This window comes from Diplotaxodon limnothrissa, linkage group LG1 (genome assembly GCF_057381915.1).
Source record: "Diplotaxodon limnothrissa isolate DT_005_m linkage group LG1, D_limnothrissa_male_GT1.1, whole genome shotgun sequence".
NCBI lineage: Eukaryota > Metazoa > Chordata > Actinopteri > Cichliformes > Cichlidae > Diplotaxodon > Diplotaxodon limnothrissa.
In genome coordinates this window covers 40,389,768-40,409,873 of record NC_140596.1, presented here as the reverse complement: position 1 = coordinate 40,409,873, position 20,106 = coordinate 40,389,768, and the positions used below count along the sequence as shown (strand labels likewise).

The 20,106-nt window shown below is 42.8% G+C and overlaps 1 protein-coding gene across 4 annotated transcripts in view; it reads right to left on the bottom strand.

Moving 5' to 3' along the window:
- Positions 1–3,969: 3,969 nt before the first annotated feature.
- Positions 3,970–20,106, bottom strand: part of LOC146640203 (uncharacterized) — a 39,026-nt gene continuing 22,889 nt past the window's right edge. For 3 of the 4 annotated variants that reach the window (XM_085350368.1, XM_085350375.1, XM_085350377.1), the window contains 9 exons: positions 8,645–20,026; positions 8,304–8,386; positions 8,039–8,072; positions 7,261–7,389; positions 6,851–6,967; positions 6,633–6,730; positions 6,413–6,505; positions 6,211–6,325; positions 3,970–5,356 (listed from right to left, as the gene is read on the bottom strand). In XM_085350368.1, coding sequence (XP_085206494.1) covers positions 5,198–5,356; positions 6,211–6,325; positions 6,413–6,505; positions 6,633–6,730; positions 6,851–6,967; positions 7,261–7,389; positions 8,039–8,072; positions 8,304–8,386; positions 8,645–20,026 — 12,210 coding nt within the window. In that variant the 3' untranslated portion in view covers positions 3,970–5,197. The remainder of the gene's footprint in view (positions 5,357–6,210; positions 6,326–6,412; positions 6,506–6,632; positions 6,731–6,850; positions 6,968–7,260; positions 7,390–8,038; positions 8,073–8,303; positions 8,387–8,644; positions 20,027–20,106) is intronic. The other variant, XM_085350370.1, reaches the window with a different exon arrangement.

Genomic DNA, 20,106 nt, shown 5'->3' with positions numbered 1-20,106 from the left:
GTTTGGCCCCTTCGAGCTGGCTCCAAAAGTCCCCATGGACTCCATGTTAAATGTCTACATGAACAAACCCAGTGTGGCCCGTTACAGGAATCCTAACACAGGCAGCTGTAGCCAGCTGGTGTGTGCTAAGCCTCAGCAGCCTCAAGAAGCCTGTGCTTCAACTGCGTGCACGTTTTATCAGTGCAGCTGGTTAATCAAGTTAGCTAGTGGTGGATGATAACGCGGCACTCCACTCTTAGCCAAACATTGTCACATCTGACTGAAAACCTAACATGGGGGGCAAATAAGGTTTCAAAATGTGCATTCAAAAACCAGTCGGTGGGCTTCACAGCAGTCGTCTTTCTGTGGAAGCCTGTTTCCGCCACTAAATAAAAACAAAAAAGCTAGTATCCATAACTCGAAATTTCGAGTTATTTTCTCGAAATTTCGACTTATTAACTCGAAATTTCATCCATGAGCCAACCCTCATTAGAAGAGAGGGACTCTGCCTCCTGAACCCAAAGCAGGTGGTGGTTCCAGACAAGAGAAGCCTGATAGTTAAAAGATTTTAACCTTTAAATATATTGACCCCTCCACTTCTTGACTTTGTTCCCAGGCTTTAGAAAATCTAGCATGTGATAAGACATTACATGAGCTATTATGGCCGATTTTGATCCTCTAGCATGTAAAAAGCATGGATTAGATAAAGTATGGCAAGTAATTCTAAACAGTGTCACTTAGTTGTTTTAGTAGCAGTAGTAGACTGGCAGCCTGCTCTGTGCAGTAAGATGCTGCCTTTAAATTATTCCTACTCTCAGACTGTGGATCTGCTCCTTATCAGCAGTGAATTAAGTTTCAGTGAAGCATTGTTCCTGGTTGGCCAGCAGAGGCTTGCACCTAGCATACATTACCAGCCTATACAGTAACTGAGTATAGGATCTGTAATTCAATTCAATTCAATTTTATTTATATAGCGCCAAATCACAACAAAAGTCGCCTCAAGGCGCTTCATAGATACAGAGAAAAACCCAACAATCATATGACCCCCTATGAGCAAGCACTTTGGCGACAGTGGGAAGGAAAAACTCCCTTTTAACAGGAAGAAACCTCCGGCAGAACCAGGCTCAGGGAGGGGCGGGGCCATCTGCTGCGACCGGTTGGGGTGAGAGAAGGAAGACAGGATAAAGACATGCTGTGGAAGAGAGACAGAGATTAATAACAGATATGATTCAATGCAGAGAGGTCTGTTAACACATAGTGAGTGAGAAAGGTGACTGGAAAGGAAAAACCCAATGCATCATGGGAATCCCCGGCAGCCTACGTCTATTGCAGCATAACTAAGGGAGGATTCAGGGTCACCTGGTCCAGCCCTAACTATATGCTTTAGCAAAAAGGAAAGTTTGAAGCCTAATCTTGAAAGTAGAGATAGTGTCTCTCTCCTGAATCCAAACTGGAAGCTGGTTCCACAGAAGAGGGGCCTGAAAACTGAAGGCTCTGCCTCCCATTCTACTTTTAAATACTCTAGGAACAACAAGTAGGCCTGCAGTGTGAGAGCGAAGTGCTCTAATAGGGTGATATGGTACTACAAGGTCATTAAGATAAGATGGGGCCTGATTATTTAAGACCTTGTATGTGAGGAGCAGGATTTTGAATTCAATTCTGGATTTAACAGGAAGCCAATGAAGGGAAGCCAAAACAGGAGAAATCTGCTCTCTCTTTCTAGTCCCTGTCAGGACTCTTGCTGCAGCATTTTGGATTAGCTGAAGGCTTTTCAGTGAGTTTTTTGGACATCCTGATAATAATGAATTACAGTCGTCCAGCCTGGAAGTAATAAATGCATGAACTAGTTTTTCAGCGTCACTCTGAGACAGGATATTTCTAATTTTAGAGATGTTGCACAAATGGAAGAACGCAGTCTTACATATTTGTTTAATATGTGCGTTGAACGACATGTCCTGGTCAAAAATGACTCCAAGGTTCCTCACAGCGTTACTGGAGGCCAAGGTAATGCCATCCAGAGTAAGAATCTGGTTAGATACCATATTTCTAGGCTTTTCAGGGCCGAGTACAATAACCTCAGTTTGATCTGAATTAAGAAGCAGAAAGTTAGCGGCCATCCAAGTCTTGATGTCTTTAAGACATTCCTGCAGTTTAACTCATTGGTGTGTGTTATCTGGCTTCATGGACAGATAGAGCTGGGTGTCATCTGCATAGCAGTGAAAATGTATGCTATGTCTTCTAATGATGCTGCCTAAGGGAAGCATGTATAATGTAAACAGAATTGGTCCTAGCACTGAACCCTGTGGAACTCCATAATTAACCTCAGTGTGTGAAGAGGACTCTCCATTTACATGCACAAACTGGAGTCTATTAGATAGATATGATACAAACCACTGCAGCGCAGTACCTGTAATACCTACAGCATGTTCTAATCGCTCTAATAGGATATTATGGTCGACAGTATCGAACGCTGCACTGAGGTCTAGCAGGACAAGCACAGAGATGAGTCCACTGTCAGAGGCCATAAGAAGATCATTTGTAACCTTCACTAAAGCTGTTTCTGTGCTGTGCTGAGCTCTGAAACCTGACTGAAACTCTTCAAATAAGCCTCTGCAGATGATCTGTTAGCTGTTTGACAACTACTCTTTCAAGGATGTTTGATATGAAAGGAAGGTTGGAGGATTGGCCTATAATTAGCTAAGACTGCTGGGTCCAGAGATGCTTTTTGAGTAAAGGTTTAACTACAGCCAGCTTGAAGGCCTGTGGTACATAGCCGATTATTAGAGATGGGTTGATCATATTTAAGATCGAAGAATTAATTAATGGCAGGACTTCTTTGAGCAGTTTTGTAGGAATGGGGTCTAAAAGACACGTTGATGGTTTGGAGGAAGTAATTATTGAAGTTAACTCAGAAAGATCAATTGGAGAAAAAGAGTCTAACTTAACATCAATGGTACTAAGAGTAGCTGTAGATAATATTACATCTGTGGGATGGTTATTGGTAATTTTTTCTCTAATGATAAAAATTTTATTTGTGAAGAAGTTCATGAAGTCATTACTAGTTAACGTTAAAGGGATTGTTGGCTCAACAGAGCTCTGACTGTTTGTCAGCCTGGCTACAGAGCTGAAGAAAAACCTGGGGTTGTTCTTATTTTCTTCAATCAGTGATGAATAGTAAGATGTTCTGGCTTTGCGGAGGGCTTTCTTATAAAGCAGCAAACTATTACTCCAGGCTAAATGATGATCCTCTAAATTTGTGACACGCCATTTCCTCTCCAGATTACGAGTCATCTGCTTTAGGGTATGTGTTTGAGAATTATACCACGGAGTCAGGTACTTCTGATTTGAGGCCTTAGTTTTCACCGGAGCTACAGTATCCAGAGTCGTACTGTAAGACTGGTACTGTCATGTTTCTTTGTAGAGGAAATGGTAAAGACTGCACATCATAAATATTATTAGATATTTTACTCCTTACCTGTTAGAAGACAGCGTGCCTTTACTCTGTTTATTTCAATAAAATGTTGAAATGTCACATTAGGGTCCAAAACAACACCAAAGACCAGAGGCAGTGCTCAGACTGCATCTTGCTACTTCAAAGCAAAGTGGGATCTGTTCTCAAGACTGCCACAATTTGAATGTTTTGCTCTTTGACGTTCGACTATCCTTAATTTGGATGGTGTCAGTGGCCATGTCCATCTTTCATATACAGTCTTTGGGCTGATTTAGTGAGTCCTTAAAGACGCAGGAGAGCCTCTAATGTGAAACCAGAAGATATACAGGCTACAAAGTGGACTTTGACATGTACAGTACTCAACACTCAAACAACAGCACTGACTGGAAATGTTAGAATTGATACTTCTGCTATTGTTAAGAGGACGCATGCAGTGAGGGCTTTGGCGTTTATTACTCTGTCTTGATTGTTAACTCCACCTTTTGTTATTGCAGTGGTCAAATCACCACAGATTTAGTAAAAAACAATTCATGTGGGCAGAAAACTTCAATGAGCTTTATTAAAGTCCGTTCTAGATGGTGAAAGGCGATCAGAAAAGGTTCTCCCCGACACAGTATTGCATGACGTCAAGCCTCATGAGCCTCAAGGCCAACTGCTTTGCTAACGTTTAAAAATAGAGGCAGTAGAGAAAATATGCCATCTGAACATTTTTCAGTAGTTTACCTTTTTATAAATAGATTTCGGTCACTGTTCGTTGATTGAACCCTTTATATACAGATACTTATAACACAAACATGTGCAGAACTGCATTTTTCAACAAAAATGCATCAACTAACAAGCCAGAAAACAGATCCTGACGCTCATTTGCACTGTTTGTGTTTTTTTAGTTGAACCTACACAAAGAGAATTCTGGCTTGTTAGTCGAAGTTATTTTAGAAAAAAAAATTCTTACCAACCTGTTTTTAACCTCTGAACAATCAAGAAGAAATTTACAGTCAATAAACATCAAGCAGACAGGATAAAAATCATATGTACAGAAATGTGACATACTGTGTGGATGCAGACATAAATACACTTAAATACAAACAACTCGTACCTGCTACTGCGTTGCAGTACAATTTCAATGGCACACCATGATACTGGCGTTAACTCGAGAATATTATGTCTCCCACTAGCTTTTACAGGCATGAGGGTGCTCGCCAAAGTAACAATACAGACACCTTTGGCTTTACAGTTTAAAGGGAACAGAGTGGGAGAGGTGTAGTGCTTCGGAGCTTCCACAAAATGATTACATACACATTTGGAGTTTCAGTGCATAGTTTAAACTCAGCATTTTGATTATGTGATCATGTGCAACACACGAACTCAGGCAAACAAGAAAAGCAGCAGCTGGTGTGTGCAGGAGATTTCTTAGTGTTAAGTACGGGTGTATATGGCTTTCTGCAAACTGTGCAGCTTTTCCCCGAGGGTCACATCAAACAAACTCTTTTCTCGTCTCCTGTCCAGTGTGGCTCTTAAAAAATGAAAGAAAAGAAAAGCAAGCAAAGCCAACGGCTTTAAGGCTTGGTCTACTTACAAACATAAGAAAACTTAAATCAGATGCAAACAAACTGTCGTCCCCGCCCCCCCATTACCATTACATTTAAAAGAGAACAACGTGTCAGTTTCAGGTTTTACTGTGTATGCACAAAGTTATTCACTGAAATCTCTGTTAGCTTTCATATGTACCCTTCAGCCAGTTTGTGTTTAGTCCAGGAACGACTTTGCCTACAGGGTTCCAGTGAGGCACATGAGAACGAGCACATGTACGGTGAACAAGTAAGCCAGAAAGAAATATCGAGAGCGAGTGCGACTCGTCAGCAGCCTGGAGAAGTAAAGGCTCCGGCCTCGGAGCCACCGTCGACACGCCACCATCCCTCCTTTCATCTGCGAGGAGAAACAGAAGCAATCAAAGAAATGCTTACATTTGCACTGGAGAAGCTCCAAACACGGCTTTAGTGCACTGGCCCGAATATATGGTGACCCTAATTAAAAGACTAACAAGACTTATTGGGGGCAAGAGTCCTCGTCATTAAGCCTTTTCTGTAATGGGCCACTGTAGGCAAAGTAGAGCAAAGAAAAATGTATCTAAAACTCTTTATTTGATCTCAATGACGTTCTAAAAATTCTCAGTCTCAGACAGTTTGATCCATATGTACTCCATTTTCTTATTTGTTTTGCATGTGCAATAAGTGACAGTTTTCACATCGCTGTGGAGGAATTTGAGTCCGGACTTTAAGCAGGCCACTTCAAAACTATAACTCTGGTTACTTTTTTTATTAGTTTTATGGTGGGTACGAGTTCACAGGGTCGGGTAGGATAATAAATGTAATCACCTTTTAAAAACTGCATTTTGTATTTACTCAGGTTATCTTTGTCTAACATTAAAACTAAGCAACCGGGAATGGGATTCATATTTTCCACAGCACATCCATACATTACATAGCTACATACAAATAAGTTTCCATACTTTTCTTTCATAATAAAAAGTCTGTCACACTCACACCTGTCAGGCTCACTTTTCACTGATCTTTGTGTTTCATTATCGCTGCACAGACCTAAACAGCCACTATGAACTTGTTTTCTCACGTCATCGATTTATATGACTACTCCACGACAGCAGTAAGGTTACGCTGTCAAACACACCGTTCTGCAAAAGCCAACTCGAAAAAGCTGTGTCATAGATTCACGCTGGATCTGTACAGTAAGCAAATCAAAGGAAAATAAAGTGTACCGAGTACCTTTCGAGTTATGAGAGGCTGGTTTGGGTTGAGAGTTAGAGCTTCCCACTCCTCTTCAGCTTCCATCTCGATGCTGAAGTCTCTGTGACTGTCCCTGGACAGACTGGAGGCAGCACTGCACAACAAAAAAACTCATTAAAGATCTGCTGTGTTGACGAATAAGAGTCAGGTGTACGGCTGAGTGACTGCATCTGGCTCCAACCTCTTTACTCTGTCCTCAGCAAGACGCAGAGCCTCCTCGGCCGTCTCTCTCCTGGCTCTCTCATCTGCCAGACTCAGCTCCACCTCCAGCAGCCTTAAAGACAACCACACCCAGGGATAATGTTAGCATGTCTACGACTTCAACCGACCGTACGGATCTCTCCAGGACAATGTGGAGATTTTTGCAGGGATCCAAACTGAAGGCTGTTTGTTTTTTTCACCTTTCTCTCAGCTGACTGGCTTCAGCACTTTCACTTAACATGGAGTCGTTGCTCTTCTCCTGTGGAGCCCCTGGTGCAACTTCAGTGTGAAGTAAACCCTGGTAGGAACGAGTGCAGGATTACAGGTATAAACACACAAGAGCATACAGAGACAACGCAACTGGATTCAGTGGCAGCTCGGATTTGAGTTTTTAAAGCACATGTATATAGAGCTTTACCTGCACCCGGCCTTGGCTTTCCAGCCAATGACATCGATTCTGGGTGTCCCTCAGAGTCTGGGAAACAGCCCTTAGCTGAGCTGTAACAGCAGCTTTCTCCTCCACTGCCTCCTGCAACTGTGAGTATTGATAACCCAAAGAGGAGGGGCAGATGGCTGTTTGACTGTTTTGTACATTTAGAGTTATTCAGCATTCAGTTGCTTTTATATTTGTATATTATTTTGTAGGAAATGGGAAACAAAAATCATGAAATCAAACCTTGAACATTTGAAGTTTATTGTAGTGTGGTTTAATTAGACAGCTTGCCTACACTGTCTGTATCCTCAGGACGTTTTTGCCTGCTTACAAAGGGCTAGCTGAACTCTGATGGGTTTGGCTTTAAAGGACAGTCACCTGAAGCGTTTTCATACCTTTGTGTTGAGCTGCTGGAAGTACTGGTCTCGCTGCTGAATCTCATACATACAGCGCTGCAGATCTCTGTGAAGCTGCCTCCTCTCTGCATCCAATCGACTCACCACCTCCTCCAGACCGCTTTCCTGCTGTGTCGGAACGAAGAAATGGGATCGTTTGGTGTCACAACTACCAAAGAGAGAAAAACTGGTTTATCAACCAGGATATCTAAACAGTTTAACTTAGGTAGGATTTCCTGTTCTGTGTGCTGGTTATTGTTTGTTTACATATGCAGATACATTTTTCAAAACATACAAAGTCAAATCACAGTCAGACATTAGCCAAGAGTTTTCCCTGCTTTGCTCTCCTCTCTACTAAAGCTTAAATATGACTCGTGAATAAAGAGCAATGTCTACAGATTCTACATATTCATATGCAGATATCTGTTTATGATTAGTCTCGGTCGTTGTGTCCTTGGGCAAGACACTTCACCTACCGCCTACTGGTGTTGGCCAGAGGGGCCGATGGCGCGATATGGCAGCCTCGCCTCTGTCAGTCTGCCCCAGGGCAGCTGTGGCTACAACTGTAGCTGCCTCCACCAGTGTGTGAATGTGAGAGTGAATGAATAGTGGAATTGTAAAGCGCTTTGAGGGTCTTGAAAAGCGCTATATTAATGCAATCCATTATTATTATTATTATGATTAAATTCACTGTGACCGTGAAGGTCAAAAGCTGCACAAGTGCATCCGTGAGTCACAGCCTCCCAACAAAGGAGGACGACTGAGAAGTGTAACTTACTTTAACTGGCAGGTCCTTCGGCTCAGCATCAGATCTACATAACAAAAAATGTGTTAAAAATTGAAGTAAAATGAATTTAAGCTGTGTGCATAACAGTGCTGCAGTCAAGCTTTCAAGCCTTCACATAGATGGAGGAACTTACTTAGCTTACTAGCAAATACAGTAACACACATTTCCTGTTTCTGCTGTATGGAAAAACCTTTGAGCCGGGCAGCTTTGGGAATACTTTTAAAACTTGAATAGGAAACCGTTTTCCTTCCTTTACCTCTGATCCACTGTTGCTTCCTGCTGGCTTCTCACTTCTTTGTGTGCCATTTGTTGCAGTTCGTCCATCTTCTGATGTATCCCCTGCGATGACAGTAAACAGAAAGAAAATGCATCATTCACAAAGACAAACAATGCATTTAACATTTATGTTATTGAAGTGAAGTTTTAAACAGACACCACAGCGTGAGTATTTAACAAAAAAAAAACGAAAAAAAGTATGCAAGTCATACCGATGGGATGTGAAACCAAAAACACATCTAAGCTGACCCTGCATGCTGTTTGAACCACAGAACCACAGCAGAGAAAAGGAAGTGCAAGCAACAGCCAAACTTGACTTACCAGCCCATCTGACTCAGTCTCCAAGGCACTGACACCACTTCCCTTTGACTTTTCCACGCTCGCCGTACCGACAGTCTCTGGGCTCGACCCTTGCCTGGACTCAACCACTCTTTTAGCCCCGGCCAATTCGTCCATCAGCCGTTCACGATCGTTTTGGAGACTGGCCATGGATCTGGAGAATGCTGACAGTTGCCTGCTGTAAGTGTTGTTTTCCAAAATGACTTTTTTTAGTTCTCTTTCCTTTTCTGGCAAGACCTCCGTCAGCTCGTCCAGCAGCTTGTTCAGCTCTGCGTGTGCGTCTTTACTCTCAAAGGCTTTTAATTTGCGAGTAAGGATGTCCCTCTCTTTGGCAAACATGGCCAAATCTGACGTGGTGTCCTGCAAACTGCGCTCCACCTTGTTTAAGGCTGCCCGAGTCTCTCTGAGTTCTTCATCGTATCTCTGCCTGAGGACCTTGAAGTCCTCGATGAGCTGGTCTCTGTCATTCTGCAAAGCAGCCATTGCCTTGCACAGGGATTCATTCTGAGCCTTGGTATCTTTGCTTTGCGATTTAGCCTCTGATAACTGCTGCTCTATTTCTAGTAGGTCTTTTGCGAGCTCTGCCACCCTCTGATCGGCAGTTTCTCGCTCATTCCTCATCAGCTCCACCTCGCGCTCAAAGGCATCCAGCTCACTGTTGTACTTTTCCTCAGCTTCTGATAATTTTTTGTCCGTTTCATCTTCCAGCTGCTGCATTTTCCCCTGGAGCTCATCAGTTGAGAGCTTCTGAGAAAGAAGTTTTTGTTGAAGGTCATTACATTCAGATGCTTTGGCTGTAACAGCTTCCTGCAAGTCAGCAATCACCTTGCCCCAGTTTGTTGACTCACTGTCTTTTCTCAGAGTTAACAGTTCCTCCTCCAGCTTGGACGCACGAGCTTTAAGTTTAGAATTCTCTTCCTTTAATGCATTGCTTGCTTCTTCTTCCTTCTGGACGTCCAGCTGAGCCTCTCTGTGTTGCTTTTCAGCCGCAGCTTTTTGGGTTTCGAGGTTTTTGATCACCTCCTGTTGCTTCTTTAGCAATACTTTCAACTGGTTGTCCTTAAGGGACAAAACCTGATTTAAATCCTCCCTGTATCGGACCAGTTGAGCCCTGAGCATCGCGTTCTCAGAATTGAGATCATCCATCTGATGTAACAGTTTTCTAATTTCGTGTTTAAGGCCTTTGGCTGCCCCACCTTCCCCATCGGGAGAGCCCTCTTTGCCCTTTAACCCCAACTGACTCTTTGCTTCCAGTATTCTGTATTCTGACATCAGCCGTTCCCGTTCGCTCTGCAAAGACACCATTGAGTTCTTGAACGACTCCATCTTTGCTTCCATCTGCTCCTTTTCCTGGATAGATCTGTTTACTTTAATTTGCAGACTTCGGACCTTGGCCTCAAGCGCTCTCAACTCCTTGTCTGTCTTTTCCTTTTGGTATCGTGAAGACGTCAGCCTGTCCTCATAAACGGACACCTGGTTACGATAGTTAGCCTGCAGTTGCTCCAGATAGCCTGACATTTGTCCATCTTTGCAGGACAGTAGAGAGGAGATCTCAGCATCTTTGCTCTGAAGGAGCGTTTTGAGCTGCAGACAAATTCCCTCCTGCTTCTCAAAGTCAGCTTGAGTTTTGTCATTTTGAGACTGCAAAAGGAATATCTGAGCTTCCATGTCAGCGTTTATCTTCTCCACTTGCTGTAGACTGAGCTGCATTTGGGAGATCACGTCTTCTTTGTCAGCCAGCTGTCGTTTCACTGCGTTTTTCTCTTGCTCTGTTCTTTCCACCTGAGCGCTGAGCTCCTTCACCTGCACAGTCATGAGCTCTGCGCTCTCACTGAGTTCAGCATTGCTTGCGCTCATAACAAACAGCTGCCTCTGATGCGCAGCAGCAGCTACAGAGTATTCATTCAGCGTCCTCTCCAGTCTCGACTTGGTCACCCGTAACTCATTCACCTCTTTGTCTTTCATTCTCATATCTTCCAGGAATCTTTTAATGATGAAACCTTGCTCAAGGAGCTGATTGTCCTTCTCATGTAAGGTTTTTTGGTACAAATCATTCCAAAGTTTGGTAGCATTAGCCCCGTGTGGTGTGGAAGCTAACGCAGACAGCTTTGCTTCTTGAGTCTCAGCCGCTCTCTTTAGAGTATTTATCTGCAGATCTCGAGAGTCTAGCTGCTGCCTCAGCTCATCAACTGTTTGACTTTCTTTCTCTTTCAAATCCTTGAGATCATCTATCTGCCGCTGTAACAAAAACTGATTCTCTATGTAAGAGTTGATTTTTGCTTCTTCTACATTTTGAGGTGTCAGATGTGATTTCTGATTTTCAGACTGTTTATTTTGCTGTGACACTTGAAGAGCCAGCTGGTCTCTTTCAGACTCGGCACTCTCAATCTTTTCTTTGGCTTCCCGGAGATGACTCTTGTGCATAATTAGCTCAGCTTCAGCTTGTTTACCTCTCTCCTCTAAATCTGCAATCTTCTCTAAGTTTTTCTTCAGTTCTTTCTCCAAGTGCTCACACGTTGATTGTGAGCTCTTCAAAGAGCTCTCCAAATCTAAAATCAGTTCCTGGTATTTGATGCAGTTTTGCTGCAGCTGATTTATCTCCTGATGCTTTTCTTTGAGCAGCTCTTGCAGCTCTTTCTTCACGTTCTTCGAACCCTCGTTGCCTCTCTGAACTGTCTTGAGTTTCTCCTCAAACTCTTTGACCAACTTGAGCTGCTCCTGTTCTTTTTCGTGACGAATCTGATCGTTCATCTCCTTGCTAGCTGCAAGTTGAGTGGAAAGCTGCGCAGTTTGGGACTGCAGGGCACCGACGGACTCGGTGAGTTCGTCGATCCTTTCCGAGTTCTTGAGGATTACAGTCTCCAAATATTCGTTTTCACTCTTCACCTTGTCTGAGATCTCTTGAGCGTTCTCAAGTTCCTCTTGCAGAAGTGACTTGTCATCCTCCAAAATTCTCACCTTCTCATTCAGGTTAATAGTCTCTTGGCAGTGCCTGGTGATAATGTCTTTGAGGTCCTTAACTGCGTCATCTTTTATTCCCAACTGCGACTCATAGTCATTCTGTATGTTCTCAATTCTCTCTGAAAGAGTCTGCTTCTCCCTCTGCACCAAGTTGTTGATTTCCATTTGAGCAGCAAGTTCAGTTTTCTGAGCTTCAATCTGAGCAGTCAGTGAACTATTCAAACTGAGTGCTTCGTCAAGTTTGTTCTGCATGTTGCTTGTGTATGTATTGGATTCCAGGTTCTTCTTTTCCAGCAAACAGGTAGCTTCTTCCAGCCTTTCTGCTAGCTGGATATTTTCAGCTTCCATCTCAGTAAGTTTCACTCTCAGAGCCTCGAATGAGTCCTGAAATGGGGCAGTCTCTGCCTCCAGTTGTTGGTTTTTATCATTTAGATCACACATCACCTCCATCACCTGTTTCTTGATTTTCTCATTCTGCTCCTCCAGCTCCTCGATTCTCTGCCTTTTCTCTTTGGAAACTTCCTCCACTTTTTCTTTCATTCTTTTATTTTCTTCCTCCATCTCTCGGACTTGCTTCCCCAGGATCTCCATCTCACTTTCGTGCTTGTGTACTTTTCGGAGGGCTTCCTGCCTGTCTCTTTTAGCTCCCTCCAAAAGCTGTCTCATCTTGTCCATTTCACTGCTGACATTTTCATACGCTTGCAAAAGCGACTCGTACTCTTGCTTGAGCTCTGCGTGTTTCGACTTCCACTTGGTCAGCTCCTCTGTTTGAGAATCTTTGAGCGATTCGAGCTGGCACGAGAAGGCTTGTTTCTGCTGAGTGATGCTTTCTATAGTTAGTTTCAAACTTTCGCAGGCTGCAGATAGGTTGCGATTCTCGTTAAGGATGCGGTCGACTTCAGTGCTCATTTTGTCCTTCTCTTCGGAGAAACGTGACACAGAACTTTCCAGGTCCGTATTTTCTTGTTTGAACTTTAAAAGAGATGATTGCAGAGCAAAGTACTCTGTTTCTTTTGCTTCGTGTTTGGCTGACAGATTTTCTACTTCTTCCTTGAGCGCTGCATTTTCCTTCATGAGTTCTTTCCTAGAAACCAAAGCTGCTTGAAGTTTCCTTGTTAGAAGGGTAACTTTGTTTTGGTTATCCGGATCATTCATCCTGGCACCCTCATCAGGAGATTTCTGAAGCTCACCACCCTCTCTTCTCATCTTTTCAGTAGTGGTTTCAAGCATTTTGCTTTGCTGTTGTAGCTGAATTTCAAGGGCAGCAATTAGTTCCTCCTTTTCTGAAACTTGAGCTTGAGAAACTAACAAGGCATCATCTCGCTCCTTTAGTTTTGCTTCAAAGATTTCTGCACATTTGCAAGAAAAACAGACCCCTTCTTTGTTATGACCCTCTTGTTCAACGGGTGCATCGTGCTTCTTCAGCAGCTGCTCTTTTACCTTCTCTGACTCCTTCGATTGCTTTCTCAGGGAGGTCACCTCATCCCTCAGTTCATTAAATAATTGGACAAAATGTTCTTTTTCCTGCTTCAGCGAATCCATATTCCTCTGTGTTTCAGTAAACTGCTGCTGCAGATGTTTAAGCTCCTTAGCCAAAGATCGGTTGTCCTCAGTGAGCTGCTGCTCTGTTTGTTCTAATGTCTTCTGAAGGGTCAAAACTTCAAAGGATTTCTGCGAAACTAAATCAGCTTTTGTTTCAAGTTCTGCTTTCATCTGATTACTTTGCTCCAAAACAGCCTCCTTTTCTTTCAATAAGGTTTGATGCTTCTCTTCATTTGCATGCATATGTTCCTCTAGTGACGATTTTAGGATGCACAGTTGAGTCTCTAAAGCCTTGTTTTTATCAAATAAAGACTGTTTCTCCTGTTGGGTCTTAACCTCAGCAACTCTGACTGCATCCCGATATTTGTCAACCTCTTCAATTTTCTCTCTTAATTCGTTCTCTACGATGTGCAGTCTTGATTTCAAAGAATCTGCTCTTTGCTCCATGGCTATGAGAGACTCTTCTTTATTGGCCATCTCAAGAGAAATAGCCTCTAATCCGGATTTAGTAGCTTCAAGTTCTGTTTGCAGGCTTGAGAGAGAATGGCATTGGCTCTCTTTCTCAGCCAAAGACATCTTTAAATCTTGAAGAGTTTTGTCTCTCTCCTCGACGAGCTGTCTCAGAGTTTGCAATTCATCCAGATAACAAAAGGAGGTTTTGTTGAGTTCCTCCGTTTCTCTGGTCTTCTCATCCAAGCTTAACTGCACTGCGTTTAGCTCGTTCGTCTGCTGGCAGTGTTGCTCCAAGAGCGCCTTGTAGTCATCTTTTAGTTCAGCGAGCTCTTGAGTTAATTTCTTTTCATTTTCTTGAGCTTTCTTTATTGATTCTTTGCGTGCCAGCAAGGCGGCCTGGGCTTTCTTCTGTAAGGTCACCTTTTCTGACTTTACCTGTGCAAGCTCATTTTCTAAGTCAACAGCACTAGCAGCAGAGGAAGACTTGTCCTTTAACTCATCTTTGCATGTCTTGATTTCATTTTGAAGCTCTTCTAATTTCTGCATCAAGCCCTTCCTGTTCTGCTCAAATATCTCTTCCTTCTCGACAGCACTGGACTGCAGCTGCTCGACTAGTGAGTCTTTCTCACTGAGCATTTGTAATGTTTTTGACAAATGAGCTTCTTTATCATTTAAGATGGTTTGCAAACTCTGTTTTTCTGACTCTAGCTGTTCCAAAAGTGTTTTGCTTTCGGTGTTATACTTAAGAAATTCTCCCTCTTTCTCGAGAGTTTTCTTTTCAAGTTGGGAAATATTTTCTTTATGCAATTCTGCTGTAGCTTGAGCTTGACTTTTGGCTTCCTGCAATTGTTCATGCAACAGTGAAACCTCAGTTTTACTGCTTACGCTCTCTTCTTTTTGGTTTTCATATTCTTCAATCCTCCTTAACAGATCTTTTCTCACAATAAGCGCAGCTTGCAGCTTCTTCTTCACTGCATCTTTTTCTTTCGATACTTTTGTGAGTTCACTTTGTAGCTCATCCTTTTCCTTAATTAGCATGAGCTTCTCTAAATTATTTTTCTCAGTTTCACTTGAACTGTGCGAAATCTGTTCTTCTAACTGTTGCAAAATCTCTTCATGTGCTCTCTCCATGCTCTTTAATTGTGCCGAGAGCGAGTCATTTTCCTCACCAAGTTTCATTCTCTCATTTGAGGCGGACTCCATGACCTGGGCAATGGATGCATCTTTTTCCTTTATCTGCTGAGTAAGGCCAGCAAGCAATTCCTTCTGTTGACTGATCTGAATGCTCATGCAGCTTATTTGCTCATCTTTTGTTTGCAATTCATCATATAAAGAAGAGTGTTTAACAGTAGCTTCTTTCACTCTTACTAACTCGGCATTAAGCTGAGTCTGTAAATGCTCCACAGCCTCTTGCAAAAGAGCTATTTGTTGACCTTTCTCGCAACTATTCTGCTCTCTCTGATTAAGTACAGTCTGTGTTTTTTCCAATTCTGCAACAGTTTTAGCCAACTCGGTTTGCAAAGCATCTACCTCACTTTGATGACTTTCTTGTAACCATTTTATCATGTCCTCCAAAGAGGCTTTTTCGTCATTCAAAGCAGAAGATTTCAATAGAGAGGAAACTTTGTCTGTTTTTCTCACTACCAGTCTTTGTAACTCGTCTTCCACAGCTTTGAGAGCCTGCTGCAAAATATGGTTCTCGTTCTCCTTTTCCTGGATAGATGCTAACACATTCTCAAGCTGAATTCTGGATGCGGATGCCTCCAGCTCTTTCGTGCTCAGTTGATTAGAGCCCTCCCTAATGGCAGAGGAAGCCTCTGCTAGTTTCTCCTGCAAGCTGTCCATGTCCTGTTTCAAAGCATTTACTTTAACATCTTTAGATTTCATCTCATTTTCAACACTTTTCAATTGTTCTGCAAGAAGGTTCTTTTCCTGCTTTTCTCTATCCAGAACTAAAAGCCACTCTTTCTCTGAATCCTGCAGAATTTGTTCTATTTTTTGAATGTTTTCGTTCAACTGAGAAATTTCTTCATCTTTGGCACTAACCTTTGCTTGAAGGCTCTGCTTCTCGGACGTCATTCTCTCCACGAGTTCATTCACGCTGCTGGATTTCTGCTCCATTTGAACCTGCAGCTCCGCCAGCGTTTGTTGACGTCTTCTTTCTAGCTCTTCTTTCTCTGCAAAAAGTTTCCTAAATTCCTCTTTCAAATGTGTGTTTTCATTACTGAGAGCAATGTGAAGTTTCTGATTCTCTTCCTTTGACAATCCTATCTCCTCATTCAGGCTCTTATTCTGCTCTTCCAACTTCTGCATTTCTGAAACCAGCTGAGATGCATGTTTGGCCTGGGCGCTGTACTGACTATTGATTGCGTGGAGAGCCATTTCTCTCTGCTCGAGGTTTTCTGTCAGTGCATTCATCTGTGCCACGACCTGAAGATGCTGTGATTTGAGTCTTTCTATTTCGACAGTCAACAATGACACGCTCGCTTGATGCGAAGCAAATGCGTCATCTTTTTCCTTTGAAAGACTGGAGTTCAAATCCTCAGCTTTCCCCAGTTTCTCCTGGATCACATGCAAGTTACTTTTCAGTGTCTCTACGGTGGTCTTTGCAGTCTGATATTCGTTATTAGAATCATGCAATGACATCCGGAGCTCAGACACCTCATCTGTCCTTTGAGAGAGTTGCTTCCTCGAGTCTTGTAACTCTTCTAAGGTGGCAGCATATTTCTCCTGCAGGTTATTGAAGGCACTTTGGGTTTCTTCTGCTGTCTTTCTACATTTTTCAGACTCAGTGGACAGTAACTGCATTTGACTTTGCAGCTGTGATGCCAACTCTGTACTTTCCATGAACTGAGTTTTGAACAGCAATGCTTCGTCTCCTCTTTTCTGGAAGTCCTGGAGAGCTTTCGCTTGTTCCAAAAGAGCTGCTTCTTTTTCTTCCAAGGCCATTTTGAGGTTTGTCACTTCAGATGTCTGTACTTCCAGGTTGCTGTTGAGCTTTGAGACAGATTCCTCAAGGTGTGATATCTTTTCTTTCAAGCTCTCACATTCTGCCTCTTTGGCTTGTAGATGTGAAGTCAGACTATCAAAGGCAGCGGAAGAAGTACTTTGATATTCAAGACTTGACGACTCCTTTTTCTCCAAAGTATTCTTTAGTATGGAAGACTCTGATGTCAGACTGTCAACTTGGCCTCTGAGTGTACACACAGAATCTCCAAGCTCCAAAATGGTGCCTTCTTTCTCTTTCAGCAGCTCCCCCCGCTCAGCAATCTCACTGTTGAGCTGCTGGATCGAATTCTCCTGCTGTTTCAGGGCGTCATTTATTCCTTGGATTTCCAAGTTGAGATTTGCAGCTTCTTCGTTTGCTTTGGCCAGCTCTGCCACTGCTTTCTGAAGTTCAGATTTCAATCGAACATTCTGTTCACTGAGGGCTTGAATGTTGTCATGAAAATCAGTTACCTCTGCTTTCCTCTGGCCCTCGTCCTGGATCAGCTGACAATTTTCTGCAGTGAGTTTCTGCACAGATGCCTTCAGGTTAGTAATTTCCACCTCCATCTCTGAAGCGCTCTCATTCATGGCCCCAAGCTGAGCACTGAGCGAAATGACAGATTCATTTCGTTTATTCAGCTCATCTTTGTGGTTCTGAAATTCGTGTGTTGCTTCTTTCAGTGTTTGTTCTTTCTGCTGTAGTTGTTGTTTGGCCTCCACACATTCTTTCCTGAGCAACTCTACCTCAACCTGCATCTGTGATGCGAGCTCTTTCTGTAGCTTGACTTCATTCAGAGATACACTACATTCCTCAACTTTCTGCTGCAGCATGACATCTTTTTCCATTAGTCCTGACTTTAAAACTGATCCCTGCTCCTGAAGCATAGATACAGTATCCTGAAGCTGCAGCAGCTGGTCCTGCTGGGCCATTATCTGTGAAGTCTGCTCTGACACAGTTTGGTCTTTTTCAACCAAGGACATGCTCAGCTGATCGACCTGCTCTTGTAAACTCTGAAGCTGTTGCTCTTTCTCCCTCAGATTTTTCAACAGATTAGCACATTCGTTTGTTTTCTCGAGTAGACCTACAGAGATTGCCTGTTTGCTTTCCTTGAGGACCTTTTTTAATTCATCTGTTGCTGCAGCGAGCTCCTCTTTCTCCTTCAACAGGCTAGCAACTGTTTTTTGACTATCTGAGATCTGAATTTCAAGGTCCGAAGTTTTTTCTTGGAGAACAAGTCTCTCAGCAGTAAGTTCGGAAACTGATTTCATGTTCTGTGCCAACTCTTCCTGTAGTCTTTGATTATTTTCTGTTAGACTGCTAATCTTCATGCTAAAGCTGGAGTTCTGGTCAAGGGTCGCTTTAAGCTGCCCATCAAGGTCAGACAGAAGCTGCCTTCGTTGTGCAAGCTCCTTTTCTTTGGATTCACATGCAGCACGAAGCTGGCGGTTCTCCTCGGACAAAGCTTGGGTGTGGCTTTTTAAACTAGCCAATTCTGTTTTGCTCTGATCAGCTTCACACTCAAGCTTTCTAGCATTTTCCTCCATGACACTGACTCGGTCACTTAGAGACCTGATAGTTGTGTTTTTGTTATTCAGTTCATCTTTGTGCTTCTGACATTCCTGAGTTGACTTTTTCAACATTTCGTCTCTCTCTCCCAGTTGCTCTCTGAGTTGTGAGCGTTCCTCAATGAGCGATTCCGCCTCAGCTTGTAGCCTGGACGCAATATTTTTCTGGTTTTCAGTTTCCTTCTGCAAACTCTGGAACTCCTCCTGCTTCTGTTTATACATTGCATCCTTCTCCAATAACCCAGACTTCAGACTACTTTGTTGTTCCTGAAGCAGAGACAGAGTTTCCATAAGCTGTGCTTGCTCATTTTGTTGGGCCTCTATTCGTGCTTGAAGTTCAGTGACAGTCTGCTCTTTTTCGGCGAGGTCGCGCTGCATTTTGTCTATCTTAGACGTCAAGCTTTGCACCTCTTCCTGCTGCTGGGTCACTGTCTCCTCTCTTTCCCTGAGTAGCTGCTGGAGCGAACTACATTCATTTGTTTTTGCCAACATGATCTCAGAGGTTGAATGTGTGCTTTGCTCAAGAACTCTATTTAGCTCAAGAGTTCGAGTAGTTAGCTCCTCTTTATCTTTTTGTAGCCCTTGAATAATTGTGTTACTTTGTGAGTGTTGCATTTCCAATTCAGATATTTTGACATGCAAGGAATCCATCTCGGCTGTAGCCTGTGAAATATTTTTGACATGCTCAGTTACTTCCAATTCAAGCCCGTCTCTCTCTTTTGTAAGGACTTGCACTTGATTCTCCAGACTGCTGTTGAATTCAAGAGCAGATGTAACCTTTTCATTTAGCTCTTTTAAATTCCTACGTTCGAGTTCAAGCTCCTCATTCAGCCCCTTCAGGTTTTCTTGGAGCTGCTCTTTTTCAGTCTTCATGCTTTTTAAGAGATTTTCAAGCTTGGAGATATTTTCAGATCTGCTTTGAAGTTCATTGCACAGTTTCTCATTTTCAGTGTTGAATTTCTGCCTCTCGTCCTTTAGCTGGTTTTCGAGTGATGCCATCTTTTCCACTTTCTCTTGCATTACTTGCTTGACATTCTCTTCACTCAGAACTTGCTCGTCTAATTGCTTTGATAAGGTCTGAAAGTCATTGTTATACTTCTCCACCTGTGCCAAAAGCTTATTCTGTTCTTCCTTGAAAGACTTGAGCTCCTTTTCATACGTCTGCTCTTTGTCATTAAGCTCTTGCTGTAGTTTCTCATTACTTGCATTTCTATCCTTAAGCTGCAAAACAAGTCCTTCTGACTCCTGTAGTTTCTGTGCAGATATTGCCAGCTGTTCCTTTAGTGAAGTGATGTGCGTTTCACATTCAGAAAGATGATTATGATGGCTCACATTCTGCTTCTGGATTTCTCCTCGAAGGTCCTGAATAGTCGTCTTATCCTTTTCAGCCTGCTTGATTAAGTGTTCCACCTCAACTCCTTTAGACTCTCGTTCATCTCCGGCCTTGACCATCTCCATCTCAGCTTCCTTAAGTTTCTCCACCAGCTCTGTGATCTTATTATTAAGGGCCTGCTGGTCTGAACTCTGTGATTCTTTCATTATATTAGCCTCCCTCTCTGCCTTACTCAGTGCATTTTCTACTTGTACCAGGCTCTCCTCTTTGAGTTTGATCTCTTGTTTCAGTGCTGTGACCTGCTCTGCATACTCAGCCATGTTCCCAACAAGAGTTGATATCTCTTTATCCTTTTCCAGCAGAGCATCTTTAAGGTTATCGATTTCCCGCTCACAGCTTTGAAGGTCATAAATGAGCTGGGCTCGTTCCTCCAAATGCGAGGTGTTCAGTTTGTCCAGCTCCTCGTTTGTCTGATCAAGGTCAGTTTGTAATGTTTCAATGGTGACATCTTGTTTTTGCATCTAAAGAAAATTAGGGAGGAAAAACACCATTGGCACCTTTTTCTTAATCTTTACAGGCAAAACAACGAAAATCTTAAAAA